Consider the following 20,450-nt stretch of genomic DNA (forward strand, 5'->3'; position numbering starts at 1 on the left):
CCAATGGCTCCCCCACTTTGTCTATACTTAGCACATTTATTTCCTGCTCTATCTCAGTTCCCACTGTGTAAACTGTTGGCAAATGCTGAGTTTCTAATGGTAAGAGCATCATGGGCAAATACACAGGGGTGAAGGCTGGGTTTCTAAGGGCGGAGGGAGAGGATGTGGCTTCTTTTAAAAGCAGGTACTTTGAAAGTTTATTCTAAAACCCAAATGTGTTGCTAAAGAAGATGCTGTGCTCGTGACCCAGGCTCGCAATAGTTCGTGGTTGCTTTGGAAACTGCCTTGTGGGCTCATAAGCTCCTGGACCTGGTATTTTCTATAAAAATGAAAGAAACAAGTAAAATGAGGGAGATGTGTGTGGAATAAAGAACAATATACCCCATTAGTAGCATTGCAAAAGGAAAATATGCATCATTATTACTACTTATAATATTTATATTGCACTAGTGCCTAAGGCCACAAATAGGGATCAGGCCTCATTGAGCAAACACAGATAATAACACCTAGCTCTCTCACATAGCACTCTTCAGCTGTATTTGTCAAAACACTTTGCAAATGGGGTAGGTATCATGATCCCCATTTTACAGATGTGGAAACCAAGTCCCAGGGCAATGACATGATTTGCCCATAGTTACCCAGCAGGTCAGTGTCAAAGCTGGGAATAGAAACAAGATCGCCCAAGTCCCAGTTCAGTAATTTATCTTCTAGGTCCTGCTGCCTCCAATAATAAAGAGATGGTCTCAAAAGAGCTTACAAAGAGACCCTATAGTTTAAATATTTATGCATGTGTGTAATCCAACTGATTTCAGTGTATCTGCTCTTGTGCTTAAAGTTACATATTTGCATAAGCATGTGCAGAATCAGTGCCAAAGTTCAAGATGAAAAACAAGAGGTGGATATGGCAGTCTGGCAGGGGAGAACAAAGTAACAATGAGATGATTCCGATCAATGCAATAAGGAGCAGTCACATCACAGCAGCTGCCTGGTCATAGTTAAGTGTTTTATAGAATGCTGCATACGCTTTATTGAAAACATAAGCCAATGCTATTAACATGTGACATGGCTCTACCAAAGAAAATGAGATTGTGAGAGGGAACAAGCTCTATTCCCAAAGCTTATTGCTACTCAGAAACCCCATAATTCCCTTTCACATTCTTAATGTTTTAGAAGGCCACGATGGGTGGTCTATGACTCCTCAAGTGTGCGATCACTTTGCACCTCTCCATCAGGCTACACTTTCCTCAGCCTCTTGTATTCTCACACAACAATGTAATTTAGTTTCTTTCTCCAAAGGTTGTCTCTGTCTCCCGCCTCAGCCCCCAAGAAAAGTTTATAAACCAAACACACACAACAAACCTATTCCATAAAGGCCACCCAATAGCTGGCAGAGAACTAGGATGACTTTGGGTGGCTACCAAGATAGGCTGGATTTACCCCAATGGCTGAAAAGGGGAAATATTCCATAGCTCACACTAGTTTCTAAAGTTTTTTGTAGCTAACATTTAAGTGTGTTCTTTCTTTAGTCCAAAGTCCTACCTTTCTAATCTCTCTCAGAGTGATACTTTGTAACTGTTGCTTTAAACACTGACTTTGCATTATTAATGTCAAGCAGTTGACATACCCTATAGATTGGTTCATATTTCAGACTACTTACTGAACGGACTGGCTGCAACCTAGGCACTTTGGACTGGAAACACGAAGATACAGGGTGAAGTGGTTTTCCTTTCATTTCATATTCACCTGGCCCTGGACCTTCTTTCTATAACACAACCAAAAGTGGATTTCTTAAAGGTGTATTCCCACAAGCTGGAACAGTTCATAGCTTTTCTTCTGGTGTCAAATTAAGGTGAAATATTCTGTTTACATATTTTATCTGATTATAATAATGAATGGTATTATACTACACAGAACCCACACTAGTGCACATATGTACCATTTCTGCCATAGCCTTTCATCCTCCAGCCGCAGTTCCTATGTCAGAGTAGCTGAGCTCAGATAAGCCAATTAAAGAGGGCAGGGCTACACCTGGAACTATCAAGGCCTGTCAGAGGGCAGGCAGAGGAGGAATGATTGGAGCAGGATGGTGGTGGATCCTTGGAACAAGGGCTAGGTGCTCAGGGAGGTGACCCTGGGGCTGGTGTTCTAGAAGAGGGGTAGGGCTGCCTGAATGAAAACTGGCCCTGAGAAGGCAGCTGGCTGGCCCCTGGAAGGGGAGGCTGTGAGACTATAGGACACAGGGTGAGCTGAGGAACTGTCTATTAGTTATGGGCTTACATTACACTGCAGAAAAGGACCTAGGGGTGACAGTGGACGAGAAGCTGGATATGAGTCAGCAGTGTGCCCTTGTTGCCAAGAAGGCCAATGGCATTTTGGGATGTATAAGTAGGGGCATAGCGAGCAGATCGAGGGACGTGATCGTTCCCCTCTATTCGACATTGGTGAGGCCTCATCTGGAGTACTGTGTGCAGTTTTGGGCCCCACACTTCAAGAAGGATGTGGATAAATTGGAGAGAGTCCAGCGAAGGGCAACAAAAATGTTTAGGGGTCTGGAACACATGAGTTATGAGGAGAGGCTGAGGGAGCTGGGATTGTTTAGCCTGCAGAAGAGAAGAATGAGGGGGGATTTGATAGCTGCTTTCAACTACCTGAAAGGGGGTTCCAAAGAGGATGGCTCTAGACTGTTCTCAATGGTAGCAGATGACAGAACGAGGAGTAATGGTCTCAAGTTGCAGTGGGGGAGGTTTAGATTGGATATTAGGAAAAACTTTTTCACTAAGAGGGTGGTGAAACACTGGAATGCGTTACCTAGGGAGGTGGTAGAATCTCCTTCCTTAGAGGTTTTTAAGGTCAGGCTTGACAAAGCCCTGGCTGGGATGATTTAACTGGGAATTGGTCCTGCTTCGAGCAGGGGGTTGGACTAGATGACCTTCTGGGGTCCCTTCCAACCCTGATATTCTATGATTCTATGATTTGGATGAATAAACCTATCTAAAGGAGAGTGGGCATGGTAGTGAGTGCTGCGTCATATCCCTTCATCACATGGGGAGGTCAAGCAGTCCAGGGGACATGAGCAAGAGGACTGTAACTGCCTGTGGGTCCTAATACCTTCTAGGTTCCTTGTGCCAGGGACAGGCACAATCTACCCTAAAAGACTTTTGTAATCCAGTAGTTAGGGCAGCCACCTAGGAGGTGGGAGAGCCCCCTGCTCCAGCCTCTTTCATTGTTTCTCCACAATGAAACAGCTTCAAGAGGACAGCCTGAAAGTATCCCATAGCTCAGTGATTAGAACACCCTCCTGAGAGGTGGTGGGTAGCCCTTGTTCAAATCCTTTCTGCCCCTTTGGGAAGAGGGGGAATTGAACCTGGCTCTCCTACATCCCAGGTGAATGCTCTAACCACTAGACTAAAAGTTATAAGGTGGGCACCTCCACCTTTGGCTGTTTTGTGTGGACCAGGCACGTGCCTAACTCATACCTCCAAGCTACACCTTAGGTGCCAAAGCTGCCTGACTCCAGGTGGCATGTTGCCATTCATGGACTGCTAAGCAGAGTAGGTGACTGTCTCCCTGAGAATGGTGGAGCTTAGCAGCTCCCTTTTTGCCAGCATCTCCTATTGGCTATCTTAGGCAGCTCCCCACCTAGCATGCTGGCTTTTGTGGATCACATTCTCTCTCCCCATTCATTGTATAGGAGCCAGTGCCTAACTCATCTTTGTGGATCAGTGTTGTTCCGATGATTTTTCTAGGTTACTAAAAGTTAGGTGCTGTGACATTGAGCATTGCAATGCCTAAGTCCTTTTGGGGCTTTGGGCCCTACAAACTATATTTTGTTTTGTGAATGACATTTTGACTTCAAACAGCAGTATATCTTCACTCTTGTCTGTTAACTGCCATCTTGAGGGGAGTGCCCTGTGCCCAGCAGAGAGCTAACAGTGGAAAGAGATCAAAAATCATTAAATTGGATGGTCTTCCATTCAAACGGAAAATCTCTAAGACAGCGAGCTATCCACTACATAGGGGAAACTGTGCTTCCAGGTGGGCTTGCGACCAAGCAACAGATCAGCTGATGAGAAACCTGAAGCAGCTCAAAGTGGTCGCCTGACAAAGAGGACTGCAATTTTATAAAAAGGACTCACTCCAGCAAAGAAAAGGGGGAGCAACAACTGGGTAACTGAGCAACAAAATGACAGATGATAATGTTGATAAATGCAAAGTAATGCACATTGGAAAACATAATCCCAACTATACATATAAAATGAGGAGGTCTAAATTAGCTGTTAGCCCTCAAGAAAGATCTTGGAGTCATTGTGGATAGTTCTCTGAAAACATCCACTCAATGTGCAGCCAACAGAATGTTGGGACTCGTTCAGAAAGGGATAAATAATAAAACAGAAAATATCGTGTTGCCGCTATATAAATCCATGGTACACCCACACCTTGAACACTGTATGCAGATGCTCCATCTCAAAAAAAAAATATTGGAAAAGATTCAGAAAAGGGCAAAAAAAATTATTAGGGGGTATGGAATGGCTGCCATATGAGGAGAGATTAAGAAGACTGGGACTTTTCAGATTGGAAAAGACTATTTGGGGATGATATGATACAGGTGTATAAAATCATGACGGGTGTGGAGAAAGTAAATAAGGAAGTGTTATTTACTCTCTCATATAACACAAGAACTAGGGGGCACCAAATGAAATTAATAGGCAGCAGCTTTAAAACAAACAAAAGGAAGTATTTTTTCCACACAATGCACAGTCAACCTGTGGAACTCCTTGCCAGAGGATGTTGTGAAGGCCAAGACCATAACAGGGTTCAAAAAAAGAACTAGATAATTTCATGGCGGATAGGTCAATCAATGGCTATTAGTCGGGATGGTGTCCCTAGCCTCTCTTTGCCAGAAGCTGGGAATGGGCAACAGGTGATGGATAACTTGATGATTACCTGTTCTGTTCATTCCCTCTGGGGCACCTGGCATTGGCCACTGTCAGAAGACAGGATACTGGGATAGATGGACAGTGAAATCTTTGGTGAGCTTAAAACACAAAAAGGAAGCTTACAAGAACTGGAAATTTGGACAGATGACTAGGGAGGAGTATAAAAATATTGCTAGAGCATGCAGGAGTGTAATCAGGAAGACCAAAGCACAATTGGAGTTGAAGCTAGCAAGGGATGTGAAGGGTAACAAGAAGGGTTTCTAACGGTAGGTTAGCAACAAGAAGGTGGTCAGGGAAAGTGTGGGACCCTTACTGAATGGGGGAGGCAACCTAGTGACAGATGATGTGGAAAAAGCTGAAGTACTCAATGCTTTTTTTGCCTCGGTCTTCACAGACAAGGTCAGCTCCCAGACTGCTGCACTGGGCAGACCATTACAGGGAGGAGGTGAGCAGCCCTCAGTGGTGAAAGAATAGGTTAAGAACTATTTAGAAAAGCTGGACATGCACAAGTCCATGGATCCAGATCTAGTGCATCCAAGGGTGCTGAAGGAGTTGGCTGATGTGATTGCACAGCCATTGGCCATTATCTTTGAAAATTCATGGTAATCTTGGGAGGTCCCGGACGATTGGAAAAAGGCAAATATAGTGCCCATATTTAAGAAAGAGAACCAGGGGAACTATAGACCGGTCAGCCTCATCTCAGTCCCCGGCAAAATCATGGAGCAGGAATCCATTTTGAAGCACTTGGAGGAGAGGAAGGTGATCAGGAACAGTCAATATGGATTCACCAAGGGCAAGTCATGCCTGACCAACCTGATAGCTTTCTATGATGAGATAACTGGTTCTGTGGAAATGGGGAAAGCGGTGGATGTGATATATCTTGACTCTCACAAAGCTTTTGATATGGTCTCCCATAGTATTCTTGCCAGCAAGTTAAAGAAGTATGGATGGATGAATGGACTATAAGGTGGATAGAAAGCTGGCTAGATTGTCAGGCTCAATGGGTAGTAATCAATGGCTTAATGTCTAACTGGCAGCCGGTAACAAGCAGAGTGCCCCAGGGTTCGGTCCTAGGGCTGGTTTTGTTCAACATCTTTATTAATGATCTGGATGATGGGATGAATTGCACCCTCAGCAAGTACACAGATGATAGTAAGCTTTTGGGGAGGGGAGGTAAATATGCTGGAGCATAGGGATAGGGTCCAAAGTGACCTAGACAAATTGGAGGATTGGACTAAAAGAAATCTGATGAGGTTCAACAAGGACAAGTGCAGAGTCCTGCACTTGGGAAGGAAGAATCCCATGCACTGCTACAGGCTGGGAACCAACTGGCTAAGCAGCAGTTCTGCAGAAAAAGGACCTGGGGATTACATTGGATGAGAAGCTGGATACAAGTCAGCAGTGTGCCCTTGTTGCCAAGAAGGCCAACGACATATTGGGCTGTATTAGTAGGAGCATTGCCAGCAGATTGAGGGAAGTGATTATTCCCCTCTATTTGGCACTGGTGAAGCCACACCTGGAGTATTGCATCCAGTTCTGGTCCCCCCACTACAGAAGAGATGTGGAGAAATTGGAGAGAGTCCAGCGGAGGGCAACGAAAATGATTAGGGGACTGAGTCACATGACTTACGAGGAGCGGCTGACGGAACTGGAGTTATTTAGTCTTCAGAAGAGAAGAGTGACGGAGGATTTGATAGCAGCCTTCAACTACCTGAAGGTGGGTTCCAAAGAGGATGGCTCTAGGCTGTTCTCAGTGGTGGCAGATGACAGAACAAGGAGCAATGGTCTCAAGTTGCAGTGGGGGAGGTCTCATTTGGATATTAGGAAATACTGTTTCACTAGGAGGGTGGTGAAGCACTGGAATGGGTTACCTAGGAAGATGGTGGAGGTTTTTTTAAACCATCCTTAGAGGTTTTTAAGGCCCAGCTTGACAAAACCCTGGCTGGGATGATTTAGTTGGTGTTGGTCCTTCTTTGAGCAGGAGATTGGACTAGATGACCTCCTGAGGTCTCTTCCAACCCTAATCTTTTATGATTCTATGACCAGAGGCAGAATAATCCAGGATGTCCTGCAGCTCTTAGGTTGGTGAGGAAACTGAGGCAGGAATCTGCATGCAGATCTTCTTTTTCCTGAAGATAGGCAGTACAAAAGATATGTATAAGAGCATGTGTGTAAATTATTATTTTTTTTCCATAATCTGTTACTTGACTTCACTGTCACATAGCCCTTGTAGGGGGAAGCAGTAAACCAGTGGGTCTGCAGCTTTGATGGACTCAACAGCTGCTTTGGGAGAGCTGGCACTAGTTTCTGGGCCCTAGCATTTGGACTGTTGGGTCGCACTAGCAAGAGGGGTATCAGACATGGGGTCTGCACCTGGAGCATGTGATTAGAGGTCCAGCACCAGAGAGACACTGCCTAAACTCTGCCCAGCCCGAGCAAGCAAAGAGCACATGGGACACAAGCCTAAGTCCTATTACCAGCAGGACAGTGGGGTGGGAGGAGGTATTGTTTCATGATTTCTGTGTGTATATAAAGTCTGCTGCAGTTTCCACGGTAAACATCTGATGAAGTGAGCTGTCGCTCACGAAAGCTCATGCTCAAATAAATTGGTTAGTCTCTAAGGTGCCACAAGTACTCCTTTTCTTTTTACAGCAGCCTAGTGAGTGCCCACCAGATGGAGCCCATCCAGGGTTGTAACAACTTCTTGTTCTTCTGTGGTTTTGGTAGCTTATGTTGTGATAACAGATGCAGATTTTTGTTTCCAGGCACTTAAAAATGCATGTGTTTAGGCTACAGAGAGTCCAATATTGGGCCAAGTCCATCCCTAGTGTAAATCCATTGAAGTGAGTGGAATGCAGGGCTAAGCACTATCTGAGAGCTGAGGAAGCTCAGCTGCTTGCAGAAGGCATCTCCACAGCATAGGAACCACAGCATAAATAGACCTATTTACTTTACCTGAGAGCAGAAATTGGCCTTAAGTATATAAAAAAAGTGTATAAGACAACATAGAGCAATGCAAACACCTGAGAATCAAAGATAAATAAACGTACCTTACCCATATTTGAGTCACTGCTGTCAACCAGCCTGAAAAGGACCCCCCCACTTCCCTCATCATAGAGCATTGGGGATCCTCGGTGTCCCATGATTCTCACAAGCCAACATGATTCCACTGAGCTCAACTGGGCAGAGTTAGACTGTGAGTGAAATTTTGATTCCATTAAAAATTATGAGAGTTCTGCCATTGACTTCAGTGAAGTCAGGATTCACCCAATGTCAAATCCCTCACAGCTACGCTACTGTAAAAAAAAAAAAAATGCAATTATTTCTCACTTAAATTAGAGGACAGCAGTAACCACAGTGGTTACGTGCCTTGAGTGACTCATGGACTTTCTGTTGGCCATCAACAGCAAATGTAGTTTGGGGCTAGATAAACCCTTAAAATGCATAGCTTGAATAGTTAGCTCAAAATATTTTAACAATCTGATATGAATTCTCTTAATGTTTAATAGCTCTTTGAAACTGTAAGTAATATGGCACCAATCACGCACTGAAGACCAAGCACAGATGTTGATTAAAAGGGTTTTTAGCTTAATGTATTAAGTTTTAGTACTTTGGCTTTCCAATATGCCTGGAACGTACCTGTAGATTCAAAACCTCCCCAGTGCAACTACTAGAATGTGAATGAACCAAAGGAAAAATATTTTATAATGTAAATGCCAAACTACTATTATTAGAAGTGAAAGGAGAAGATTGTTTCTCAATTCTGATGACTCCCTAATTTTAATGAGCTCTTCAAACCATGCTCTTATATTACAAGCCATCAATATTTGTATATTGGAGAATCACCCAGATTTTACACATACAAGTACACATAAGCCAATGCATGAGGAAGGAACTACTCATATGAATAAAAGCTGCAGAATCAGGCCCTTAGGGCCAGATTCTTAAAGGCATTTAGATGCCTTTGAAATCTCACTAGGCATCTATAGATCTTTAAAAATCTGGTTGTTAGTATATAGTACTGAGTCATGGAACATTTCTTCATGCAGATAAGTAAATGCATTGGAATAGAATTGCAATCACAGCTGACCATAGATGATCATCTGCATCAGTTAAAGTAAATGTAATGTCTAAGTCACAGCAAATATTTTACTAAACATTAAATGAATGTTGTAATGAAAACAAGAAGCCGAGTACTACTTTAACTCCCAGTGCATCACTATCAAGCAATTCTAAAATATTTCATCGTGTAGGCTGCATTCAGACTGCTTGTAATAGCTAGGCATGATGAAAGTGCCACAAAGTTGTTGTGTAATTTATGTTCCAGTTCTTGTTAAACTCTTCAAAACTACTGTATGAAACTAATGGGATCATCATGTGAGGTTGAAGTTCATAGAATCATAGAAGATTAGGATTGAAAGAGACCTCAGGAGGTCATCTAGTTCAATCCCCTGCTCAAAGCAGGACCAACCCCAACTAAATCATCCCAGTTCACAACAAGAACTAATTAATTGCTCACTGCTCCATCACCTGAATTTTGATACTATTTCAATGGTATGTTCAAGTAGAGCCACAAGATTACTTTTGTAAATCTGGCCCTTCAGCAAAGGTTGATAGACCACTAATGGGATTTATAAAAGCACCTAAGCAGGTCAGGCTCCTAAATGTCATTGACAGACATATGGCTGGACAGCAGAACTATGGAAAACATCAAAGGAAATGTTTATATCCAAACAAAAACTATTTTGATAAATTTTAAAAAAAGAGGGCCTTATCCACCACTGAGTTCTCTAATTTTATTCTGGTAAAACACCATAGAAATCAATAGTTATACCACCATACAGTTAGAGCAGTATAGTGGTGAATCAGGCCCTACATGTTCATGTAAACATAGTATGGATAGAAATGTTTTGTAAAATTGTTAAAATAAAAGAACCAAAAAGAGACTAATGTTGGGGCCTTTGTTACCAGACAATGTAGCCAGTCCTCAGCTGGTAAAACTCATGCAGCTCCAATGAAGTCAGTGGAGTTATACCAGGATCTGGCTTAATGTCCCTTTCACTATCTTTGGCCACGTTTACACTACCCACCGGATCGGCAGGTAGTGATCGATCTATCGGGGATCGATTTATCGCGTCTACAGTAGCCGTGATAAATCGATCCCCGATCGCTCTGCTGTCGACTCTGGAACTCCACCACGGCGAGAGGTGGAAGCGGAGTCGATGGGGGAAGGGCGGCCGTCAAACCCGCGCTGCAAGGACGCGAAGTAAGTGATTCTAAGTCGATCTAAGATACACAACTTCAGCTACGAAAATAGCGTAGCTGAAGTTGATGTATCTTAAATCAATCCCTCCCACCCCAGCGTAGACCAGGCCTTTGATTACTTACATTTAGTTACACACACGCACAAAACTATAATAAAAGAACATTATTAAGGTGGCAAAGTCAAGTACTCAAAAGTTAGGAAATGCCAGAATTAACGTTGCCAATGCAAGCTTAATTTGGCCCCTTAGCGCAGGATGTACTATGATATGGTGTAACTATGCGATCACATACTATTTTCTTCCACAGGACCTCTGCATCATTTTGTGCACAGGATGGATGGTGCTCACTGAATGAGCAGCTATTCAGTATTTCCTTTTCTTCTCATTCAATGGGTGGTCCCTGGCCTTATCTGCTGCATGCTATTCAAATCCTGCTCTGAAGAGAAAACGATTAATTTCCTCCTGGGCTTTTCTATGGCACTCATCACTATCATATCTGAGTGCTTCACGACCATTAATAAATTTATTTTTGCAGTACTCTTCTGAGATGAGGGTAGAGCCATCCCTTGGGTACGGCAAATCAGGGTGACTGCCCTGGGCCCCGCACATGGGGGGGGGGTGTCCCACGCATCAATAAAATCGTGAGGAGGTGAGAGGGCATGTGAGGCAGGAGGTGGGCAGGTGAGCCGGGTGAGGAGGCGAATGGGGAGGTGAGTGGCAAGTGGGTCGGGGGTGAGGAGGAGAGCGGTGGGCGTGTGGTGGGTGGTGAGGAGCAGTGTTCCCTCTAGTTTTTCCCACCCATGTGTGGAATGAATTTTGTTATGTGCACCAATATGGAGGTGATGTGTGACATCACTCACCTTCATATTGATGCACATAACAAAATTAATGGGGCTGGGGGGTTCAAAGTGTGGGAGGGGGCTCAGGGCTGGGGCAGAGGGATGGGGTGCAGGGGTGTAGGGGCTCTAGGGTGGGGCCGGGGATGAGGGGCTCAGGTCTGGAGCAGAGGGTTGGGTGCAGGGAGTGAGGGCTCCAGCTGGGGTGCGGGCTCTGGGGTGTGGCCAGGGATGAAGGGTTTAGGGTGCAGGAGGGTGCTCCAGGGTTATAGCGGGGACAGAGGACTCCCCCCAGCTCTCTCTCTCTCCGCAGCAGCAAGTGGGCTGGGGGAGGGCTGGGGAGGGCCATCCCGGCCGCGCCTGGGGCTGGGCCACTCCGGCTGCACCAGCCCAGCAGGTCCAGGCGCCGTGGCCGCAGCAGAGTTGGGGCTGGGAGAGGGGTGCCACAGCCGTGGCAGGTTGGAGACCAGGCTAGGTGAGGGCTGGGGGAGGGGCACCCCTCCCCCGGCTGGTCCCTGGGCAGGTTCCCCAAGTGCCTGCGTGGTGCTAAATAGGCTGCTGCATGGCTGCGCAGCTTACAGGGAACTTAGATGAGGAGGTGACTGGCAGCCACTGGAAGCCCCCCTACCAGAACCTTCCCCTCCCAGCAACACCACCTATGACCTGCCACGGATCAGATGTTTTGAGGCACCAGGAGGTGCTGGGGGCAATGGGAGAGAAGTGAGGGCGCAGTGCACTCGGGGGAGGAGGCAGAACTGGGTGGCGAAGAGGCAGGGAGGGGGCAGGGCCTTGTGGGGAAAAGGGCGGAGTACCCCCCTGGCAGATTATAAATTTGGCGCCTATGTTCCGGGCCCCACACCCCCTAGGGACAGCCCTGGATGAGGGGTTATTATTAGCTTATTTTACAGATTGGGGACAGAGTGGCCCAGCCAGCCCCAATCCCCCCCTCAGCCCTTTTGGTTCCTCATCCAATCTGTCTCCCACCCACCCACACACACCCCACATTGCCGCCTTGCTCTCAGTCCCAGTCTCCCTCATCCCTGGCTCTTTGTCCAAATTTCCCCCATGCCTGGCTCCCTGTCCCAGTCTCTTTGCCCATCCAGTCACAGTTTTCCTCCTTCATCTTCATCAGATCAGTCTCCCCTCTGCCTCAGTTCCTCCTCCCACATCCTATTAGTTCCAAGTCTCCTTGCCCACCAAATCCCAGTCTTCCCCACCTAGCTCCTTATCTAATTCAGTCTCCCTCCACCCACTAGCTGCCAGTCTGCATTTTCCTCTATAGCTCCTAGGCCCAGTATCTCACCCATCCCAACTCCCAATCTCAGTTTTCTTCTCCGCCACACAGGCCTCCAGTCCCCCACTTGCTCTTTGTCCAAACTTACTACCACCATCTCCCACCCCTCTGGTCTAGCTCTTGTCCCCTCTGCATTTGAATCAGGCAGCTTCTTTCTCCACAATGTCTGGGCCCAGACATTGTGGACATATAGAGTTCTTTGTTCTGGTGCCAAAAACCACAGCAGCTCAGAGCTACAATTTCAGGGAAAATCTGCTCAACTCTCGGCTGGCCCATACCCAGCGTAGACAAAGTCTTCAGAGATTTTAGCTGCGAAGCTGTAGTAAGTCTCGACTGAGCATGGGCAAATGTAACCCACACACCTTCTGGGTGTGATGTTCTGTCCCACCGAGACCACTTAGAGAGAGATAAATGAGTCTGCTCTACAGGCTTAGCTAACAGCCAGTTGGCTTTTAGCTCATGCGATAGAGGCTCATGCTTTAAGTGCCAGAGGTCCCACGTTCGATCCCGTCCACTGACGACCGGCCCCTGTCAGTGTTACAAGTTGGGGCTGGTGCTGGATTTCAACTGGGAAGACTCTGAAGCTCAGGACCTGCTTCCTCACCTAGGGAAAATATGTAACCCACACACATTCTGGGTGTGGAGTTCTGTCCCATCTAGTGGCACTGAGACCACTTACAGCAGACTCATTTTATCTCTCTAACAGCCAGTTGGCTTTTAGCTCATGCACTAAGCTCCAAAGGTCCCCGGTTCAATCCTACCCACCGATGACCAGGGTCTGTCAGAGTTACACAAACAAAATTTTTTCAAAAGCCTATAACTTGGCCAAATGTGCGGGGATTTTCACAGTCATGGCAAAAGGCATGTTCCTGATGCAAAGGCCACTGCCTGCCAAATTTCAAGTTCCAGCTCCCAAGCATGGTGTTGCTAAAATTTCTCAGAAAAAAAAGGACACCAGCAATTTTAACATAAATTAAAACAATGAATTTTTCCCAAGCCTCATTATTGGAAATGCCTGACTTTTTTCCAAAAAATTCATCACAAGCAGGCACCAAGCACCCAGGTTAAATTTTGGCAAAGTTATGAGCAAGTGAAAACAGGGTCTTATAATGCTACCAGCCCACCTATAATATATGGTGCTTGATATTTTATGCTGGAAGGTTATGTTTTCTTACAATTGCTGAACTCTTTCTTGGTCTTTTAATTATTCTTTGCATGTGCTTATTTCTCATGTTACTCTGTTTTTATTTTCATAAATAAACAATTGAGCCAGATCCTCAGCTGCTGTAGATTGGCATATTTCCACCAAAGTCAATGGAACTACATTGATTCACACCAGATTAGCATCTGGCTCATAATATAAGGGTCTAGAATTTTTTGGCTCATTTGTTTTATAGCTTTCCAACCAGTTGCAATGCACGAATGAAATATTAATTTATAAGAATGGGCTTAGGTTTGTCTATTTCACTTTTGAACTATCTTGCCTCTCCCGCCTCAATCATGAAAATAAAGGCAATGTAACAAACCACCTCCCGTACACTAAATCTAGATCCATATTGTGGAGCTGAAGTATTGTAGGGTGTTTACCAAATTCTGGTCCTATGCACCTTGTAAACTTCCCATTAAGGGCCTGATGCTGACCTCACATCAGTTTTACACTGGTGTAACTTCACAGAAGTTACTTCTGATTTACAGTGGTGTAAGAGGACAATCAGGCCCATAATATGGATTTAAATGATGCAGATGACTTTTTTGTAGGACATCAGCACTGGAGTGAACTTCCCCCTGGAGTCATTTTCTCTCTTCCCCTCCCCACAACTTTGCCCCACTTTAAGCCCAAACCTACAACTTTTGCACAGCCAAAATTTCCACTCCAGTCAAGCAAAAAAACCAAGATCAGACTCTTTAACGAGAAAGTTATATTTGGAAGCTAATTTTAAGGCTTAGGAAAATAGACAGCAACTTTAGGGAGAGAAAAAACACTGCCATTAAAGTAGTTCGTAGATATGTAATTTTGTTATTTTATATTATTTTCTTTAAAATATTTTTTCTAATATTCATTTCATTCTCACTGAGACACAAGTTCTAGCCTAGATTTTGTACAAACCATTCTAATCTCTTAGATTCTGTTCCAGACAAAATATTTTTTTAGCCACATCAAATCTGAGTAACATTGATCAATTATGACAGCTTTGCCTGCCCCGGAGGAATTTCAAGATATCAGCCCTATCTTGAAATGAAAACAAGCCTTTTATGAACAACTGAAATGGATGTCACAATGTTTCATACCATTAAAATAACTTATACCAGTCAATTTTAAATGACTATCTGGCATAGGTGGTTCTGATATGCCACACTTCAAACAAAAGTATCTAAAATTTGTAAATCCAACCAAATCTATTTACATCCATTAGGTAGCTTAATGTCTTTGTTTATTTTCCTCCTGTTCTTATTTTAGCTTCTGTCATGTTCCATCAAGCATAAAATGATGCTTTTTAATGCATTTGTACCATTTCATGCAGCAGTTGATTTAGTTTGTCAATGGGAAAGGTTTGTGAAGGTAAGGTATTGTTCAGATCACAGGACATTTTACTTGGCCATCACATTTTGACATTTGACAAGAAATTAACTAGAGGAAAGAATAGCTATTGAGAAAATGCCCAGTGACAGAATGTAAATGATTTAAAGCCAATTTCATGAAGGACATAAGCTCCATTTAAATCTAAAATGGCATGAGAGATACACAGAAAATATTTGCAATATGCCTTTGCAGTCTTACCCAAATCTGGATGTCTTACTGCACAATCAAATACTCGTGGTATATTATTATAGGCAGAAACTCCCATATATCAAAGACCATACCCGGGAAACTGGCCTTTAAAATAAATGACAAAGACTCAAACTAGAGAGACAAAAAATAACAGGATAAGACAGCTTGAAATTAGGCGGGATTCATTTCTTAAATAGATGCACTATTTTCCTTAACTTCAGTTTCATGATATAATATTTCTCCTGTTGATAATTTACAGCAATAAATCAGGTTTGTCTGAAACAGGTAAACTTGGGTCTAATATGAGTGGCAGTCAACATATAAAACTATGGTCAGTAGATATGGAAGAGGGAAAAAGGGGTAAATGATAAAGGTAAAAGTAGGACAGAAGTGGCAGATGACAAAACAGCTTCTGAAGGAAAAGCATTCTGAAGAGTCAGCTGTGCAAGTTAGACTGGTACTTTGGCAGATCTGACTTACATAATAATTGACACAAGCAGTAGATAAACCAAGCTGATGCTGACTTAGGGCTACAAGGCTATCAACAAAAGGAGAATTAATGCCCTTTCATTTCAAAGTGTAAAAGAGAAAAATACTTGCCTGTTGTTCTGCTTTTCTGATGATATTCTTCAGGATTCTCACTCCTGGATCTTTGCTACTTCGAGTGAAATGATCAGGAATTCTTCAACTCTTCAAGCATTTTGACCCCTAAGGTCTGTGGCTGACACATGCCATCCTCTGCTAGTATATATAATACCCCCTAATGTCCCAGTCACTTCCTGTGTTGAGAGATGACTTTTTCAGGATGATGAGGCAATTAAAAATGATTAATTATTTGGAGGGGCTCACCGTGGTTCTTCCATACTCATGGTGACATCTCTATGTATGCTCGCATGCATGTCATGGTCAACTCCTAAGACAATGAAGCCATGAGCAGGGCCACCAATCTGGAATGGTTTTGAGCCACTCAGCACTCTTCCTTTCTCCCTTTAAAGAAAAGGCCATTGGGGAGGGGGGAATTACTCACTAATTCTAGCACCAAGAAGAATAGCCAGGTCTTCCAGTACTGAGAATTATGGAGCAGGCAGTGAAGTGCCAAGTGGCCTGCTAAACACAGGCACTTCTGTATTGGGAAAAGAGCAATCTGAGGGAAGAGAGCCATGTGCATCTGCTAAGAAGGCGAAGTATATTGAGACAAGCGCTGAAGAGGCTGGGGCAAGTGCTAATGTGCAGAAGGGCTGGAGCAGCCACTGAAATGCCAGAACACCAAGGAAACAGGCACCGAAATGATACTGAAGTGCTCAAGGCAAAGACCTCATAAGTTAGGTAACTGCTTTTGGACTAACTGGAAGGGAAGAGATTACTAAATGCAAGGGATCTCATTTGGGGGCTGCTGGAGTGGTGGAGACATGCAGGATCTGCTTAGGGATCTCCCTTGACTGCACTGGGACCATAGGCTAGTTTCAGACACCAGGTTAGGTCTGTAGTGCTGGCAGCTGGAAAAAAACATGTTGAGGCCCAAACCACTGAAGTAAATGGAAGTTTTGTTAGTGCCTTTAATGTAAGCAGTGTTTAATGAAGGACCAGGCTCCTGTTTTGTAAGATGAGCAAATGTGACTCAAGAGTTATTGATTAAGTAATAATGTTTGATCGCAAAAGTCATCTTCTGGCAAGTATTGACTATCTGGAGGAGCCGAGAACCCCAGGTGAAAGTCACAGCCTTTAATCCAGCCAGCAATTAACTACTAGAGTCATTACCATTAAAAACATTAAATGTATAAAAGCTGGAATACCAAATAAAAACCAATTACTATTTTATATGCTAAGCAACTGCATGGCAGATAGCTATGATTGTGGGACTGTTAACAGTACTGGCTTTTTTCCTAACAGTTAAATCAACCAACTGGAAAGCAGGACTTCATTCTGCATATACTGCTAGGTTTATAATTAAGAGTTAATATGGAACACAGACACATGGTTTTTACAAAATCCTTTTCCTGACCATAACTACATTTTAAGCCTTTCACAGGATGCTGATATGTATTTATGAAATTGAAAAGCTAGCATCATACATAACAGCACTGCAATATTAATAGTGCACTACTGTATTTTATGCTAGGGTAAGATTAAGAAGGGCAGCAATTGCTTACGAGATTACATAGGGTATATGATTAAACACCTTATTGAGATTAATATTATTGCTCCAACTGTGTGTTAGTCTGAGGTTAAATGAGAACATTTCTGACACAGAACAACCACCTGATAAATAAACAGGAAGATTGATACAACCATCTCCCAAGCAGCGGCCAAACAGATCTAATCTATCAGCAAAGCATACGGGTTTTGACTGCAATTCTGAAGCTAGAGGCAGAATTTTAAAGGATGTTAAAGCTCATTTGTTGCAAAATACTGTATGGCAGCTGTATCAATAACTCATTTAAGGAGATGCTGCTTACAAAGAAAGGCTCTTTTATCACAAAGGGCCACCTGGCATGGAGAAGTTAATGAGATCCTAGAGGATTTTCAAATAAAAGGTTAACATCTATTTGACAGTGGAAGAATATCTCTTGATAATTTACATTAAACACAATCCTTTGCTGTACATTCACATACAGTTGCTCAGCATTTGCTGGGAGTTTTATTTTTTAAAGGATGATGTTCCTTCTAGAACAGATTGATGAGTAACACAAATAGATTGTTTCATGAGTCAAAATCCTCTTCTAGTCCCCATCAGGAATCTGAAATTCCTGACATCTGTACATTCTGATCTTCTATAGATAGTTATATTTAAGCCCAAAGAAAAAGGGTGCATCTTCTGAGAAAAACACAGCAAGAGTGACAGATTTAAGCATAAATTCCTGAAGGGGGAAAAAGCAAATAGTACAAGAGCATTATCACTGCTGATACGGGCTCTTAATAAGCAAGTCAGCTAAAATAAATTGCATTTCCAGAGGAATTCCTTGATAATATATTTTACCAAAGTAGTTTCTGAAGGTCTTTCTCAGGGCTCCCAGGAGCCGTGTGTTAATAACTGATGAGACGGGTTGGGGTTGAGTTCCCTGCCTCTGATGAAGCTTACCTCATGTTAGATACTGCCAAAAAACACCATGGCCAGAGATGATGAATCCATGGGACTCACAAAAATACTTCCAAAGAGTAAATGTTTTGCCTTTGGAATGAACCAGGCAACACTCAGCATCAGAGGGGTTGGACTAGATGATCTCCTGAGGTCTCTTCCAACCCTAATCTTCTATGATCCTAACAAACATCCCTTCATACTCCACCTTCCATGTTTCAAATTACATAAACTGAATGCTATGCGCGGTGTATTTTTCCCTCCTCTGTTGTACTTGGGGAAGAATAATCTGTCACAGCTCTGCCTACTCTTTCCCCTTTTCTGCCAAGGGGATCTCAGAGGAATACATGGAAGTGCACTCCCCAGACCACTGAGGCTGTACTTTTGCCATCCTTACATGAATCATACAAGGTGGTGGAGAAATGGCTCCTTACTCCCTCGCCCTCATGTATGTGGTCTTGTGAGGAGCAGCTAGACCACAATCAAGCCTGTAATACATATAGTCTAAATTATCTCTTGTGGTATTGTATCAGTTTTTAAATCACTTGCATCGGTTTTCAGTTTGAGTGAACATTCTCTGTAGGAACTACCTGTTAAGGAAGTGATCATAAGCAGGTGTCCAATGAGTTTTGACATCTCATCCCACTGTGAGTTATTACCTTCCCTTGTCTCAAGCTGCACATCTGAGTTTCTCGCTGTTAGACTGAAGGGTCTCTTTTTATAGATTCCAGATGTTTGTGGCTAACTGAATTCAAGGCCCATTTTTGGACTGCCTGTGTAATCCATGCATGAGTCACAGCAGTGAGTTGTCACCACTGTCTCCAACCATGTACTATAGAACTACTCTCTTCCCTTTCTTTTGTAGTACAGTACATTCCACTCTGTGAATCACCTTTAGGTAAAAAATAGGACAGATGATGACTCTGTGTTCACTTAATAACAGAGAATCGAGAATAGGCATCCCACAATTACAACACCAGGTTTAGTGGCATTGTAACAAACTGCACAAAAGGAAGCTTGAATGGACAATGGTATCACTGGAACTATGGGATGCCTCATAATTATCAGCTATAACAAAATTAATAAGACCACTGAGTAAGCATTTAGTAATAAAATATGAAACTTCAAAGCTCAAGTTTAGTCCCTTACTCCTGGGATAGCAAAGGACATGGTTGGGCACTGAGCCCAGGGTCTTGTGTCCTACCAAAGAGTCCCCTCTCACCCACTTGGGAGCTGTACTATGGGCTCTGAAAGGAATCTTATCCAGACAGTTCATCAAGAAGAGCAGTTATCTCTAAGGTTCCACTCCTGCAAAATGCTTAACTTTACACTCATGAGTCGACCCATTGACATCAATGGGATGATTCACAAGCTTAAAATTAATCATGTGTAAGTGTCTGCAAGGTCAGGGCATAAGTTGGGCGACAGAAAAGTGCCCAGAGTATTCCTGGAGGGAAGAAAACACAAACAAAACCAAAACATCTTTTTAAAAAATACTGTGTGTGAGAGAAAGGGTGTAGTATATGAGTGTATACAGCTTGTTTACTACACAACGGCAGGCGAGGTCCAGAACTGACTAAGCTTTGGGTAATCACCACTAGAAGTGCATCAAGCTAGCTTTTTCTTTACTGGAGTTATGCGTGTGGAGGATTCGCTGGCTCAGGCCCAGAATTCATGGGGGTGTGATCCCCTGCTGATTCAGAATGATGTCAGAATTGCACATGAGTACTTTTATTCTATGTCTGATTAGAGTAGTTGACAATTTAATAAACAACATATGGTACATTTTAAGTGAAATAATGAGGTAGTGGAATTATCATGGGCCTGATTCCTGTCTCCCTAAGTATAAATCAGGAATAATGCAATGGAAATCATTGGAGATTGTCACAGGGTCACCATGGGCTTCTTCCCTCTTGAGCCTGCACCCTGTGTCTAGGCTGGTATCATAAAGAACCTTCCATGCCTTCTTTTGCTGGATCACCCAGTGTCTTTATTTACAGTGCTCATGTGGTTCCCAGATTCCCCAACAGCTAGTGCCCCATAGACCCTCCCCAGGGTCTCCTGGCTTTTGAGGCTTCCTTCTTTGGTAAGGAGACAGCAATACCACCCTCCTGTCTCTTCCCAGGCCAGCATCCCCACTGAGGTTTGCCCAGGGCTTTTATAGCCCTCTCGTGCCTCAGCCCAGCTGTCAGTACTTAGCTCAGCATGTTCCTCTGAGCCAGCCCTCATTAGGGCTTGCAGCTGGGCTCCCTGCTGAATACCTGTGTCTCTTC

General features: G+C 43.7%; 1 protein-coding gene across 1 annotated transcript in view; it reads right to left on the bottom strand.

Annotated features, from left to right (window-relative positions):
* Positions 1-202: 202 nt before the first annotated feature.
* The window catches only part of STPG4 (sperm-tail PG-rich repeat containing 4), a 30,802-nt gene continuing 10,554 nt past the window's right edge, over positions 203-20,450 (bottom strand). The window contains exons 6-7 of the mRNA XM_073336720.2: positions 1,658-1,762; positions 203-319 (exon numbers count right to left, since the gene is read on the bottom strand). Coding sequence (XP_073192821.2) covers positions 203-319; positions 1,658-1,762 — 222 coding nt within the window. The remainder of the gene's footprint in view (positions 320-1,657; positions 1,763-20,450) is intronic.

Source organism: Lepidochelys kempii, chromosome 3 (genome assembly GCF_965140285.1).
Source record: "Lepidochelys kempii isolate rLepKem1 chromosome 3, rLepKem1.hap1, whole genome shotgun sequence".
In the NCBI taxonomy this organism is placed as follows: Eukaryota; Metazoa; Chordata; order Testudines; family Cheloniidae; genus Lepidochelys; species Lepidochelys kempii.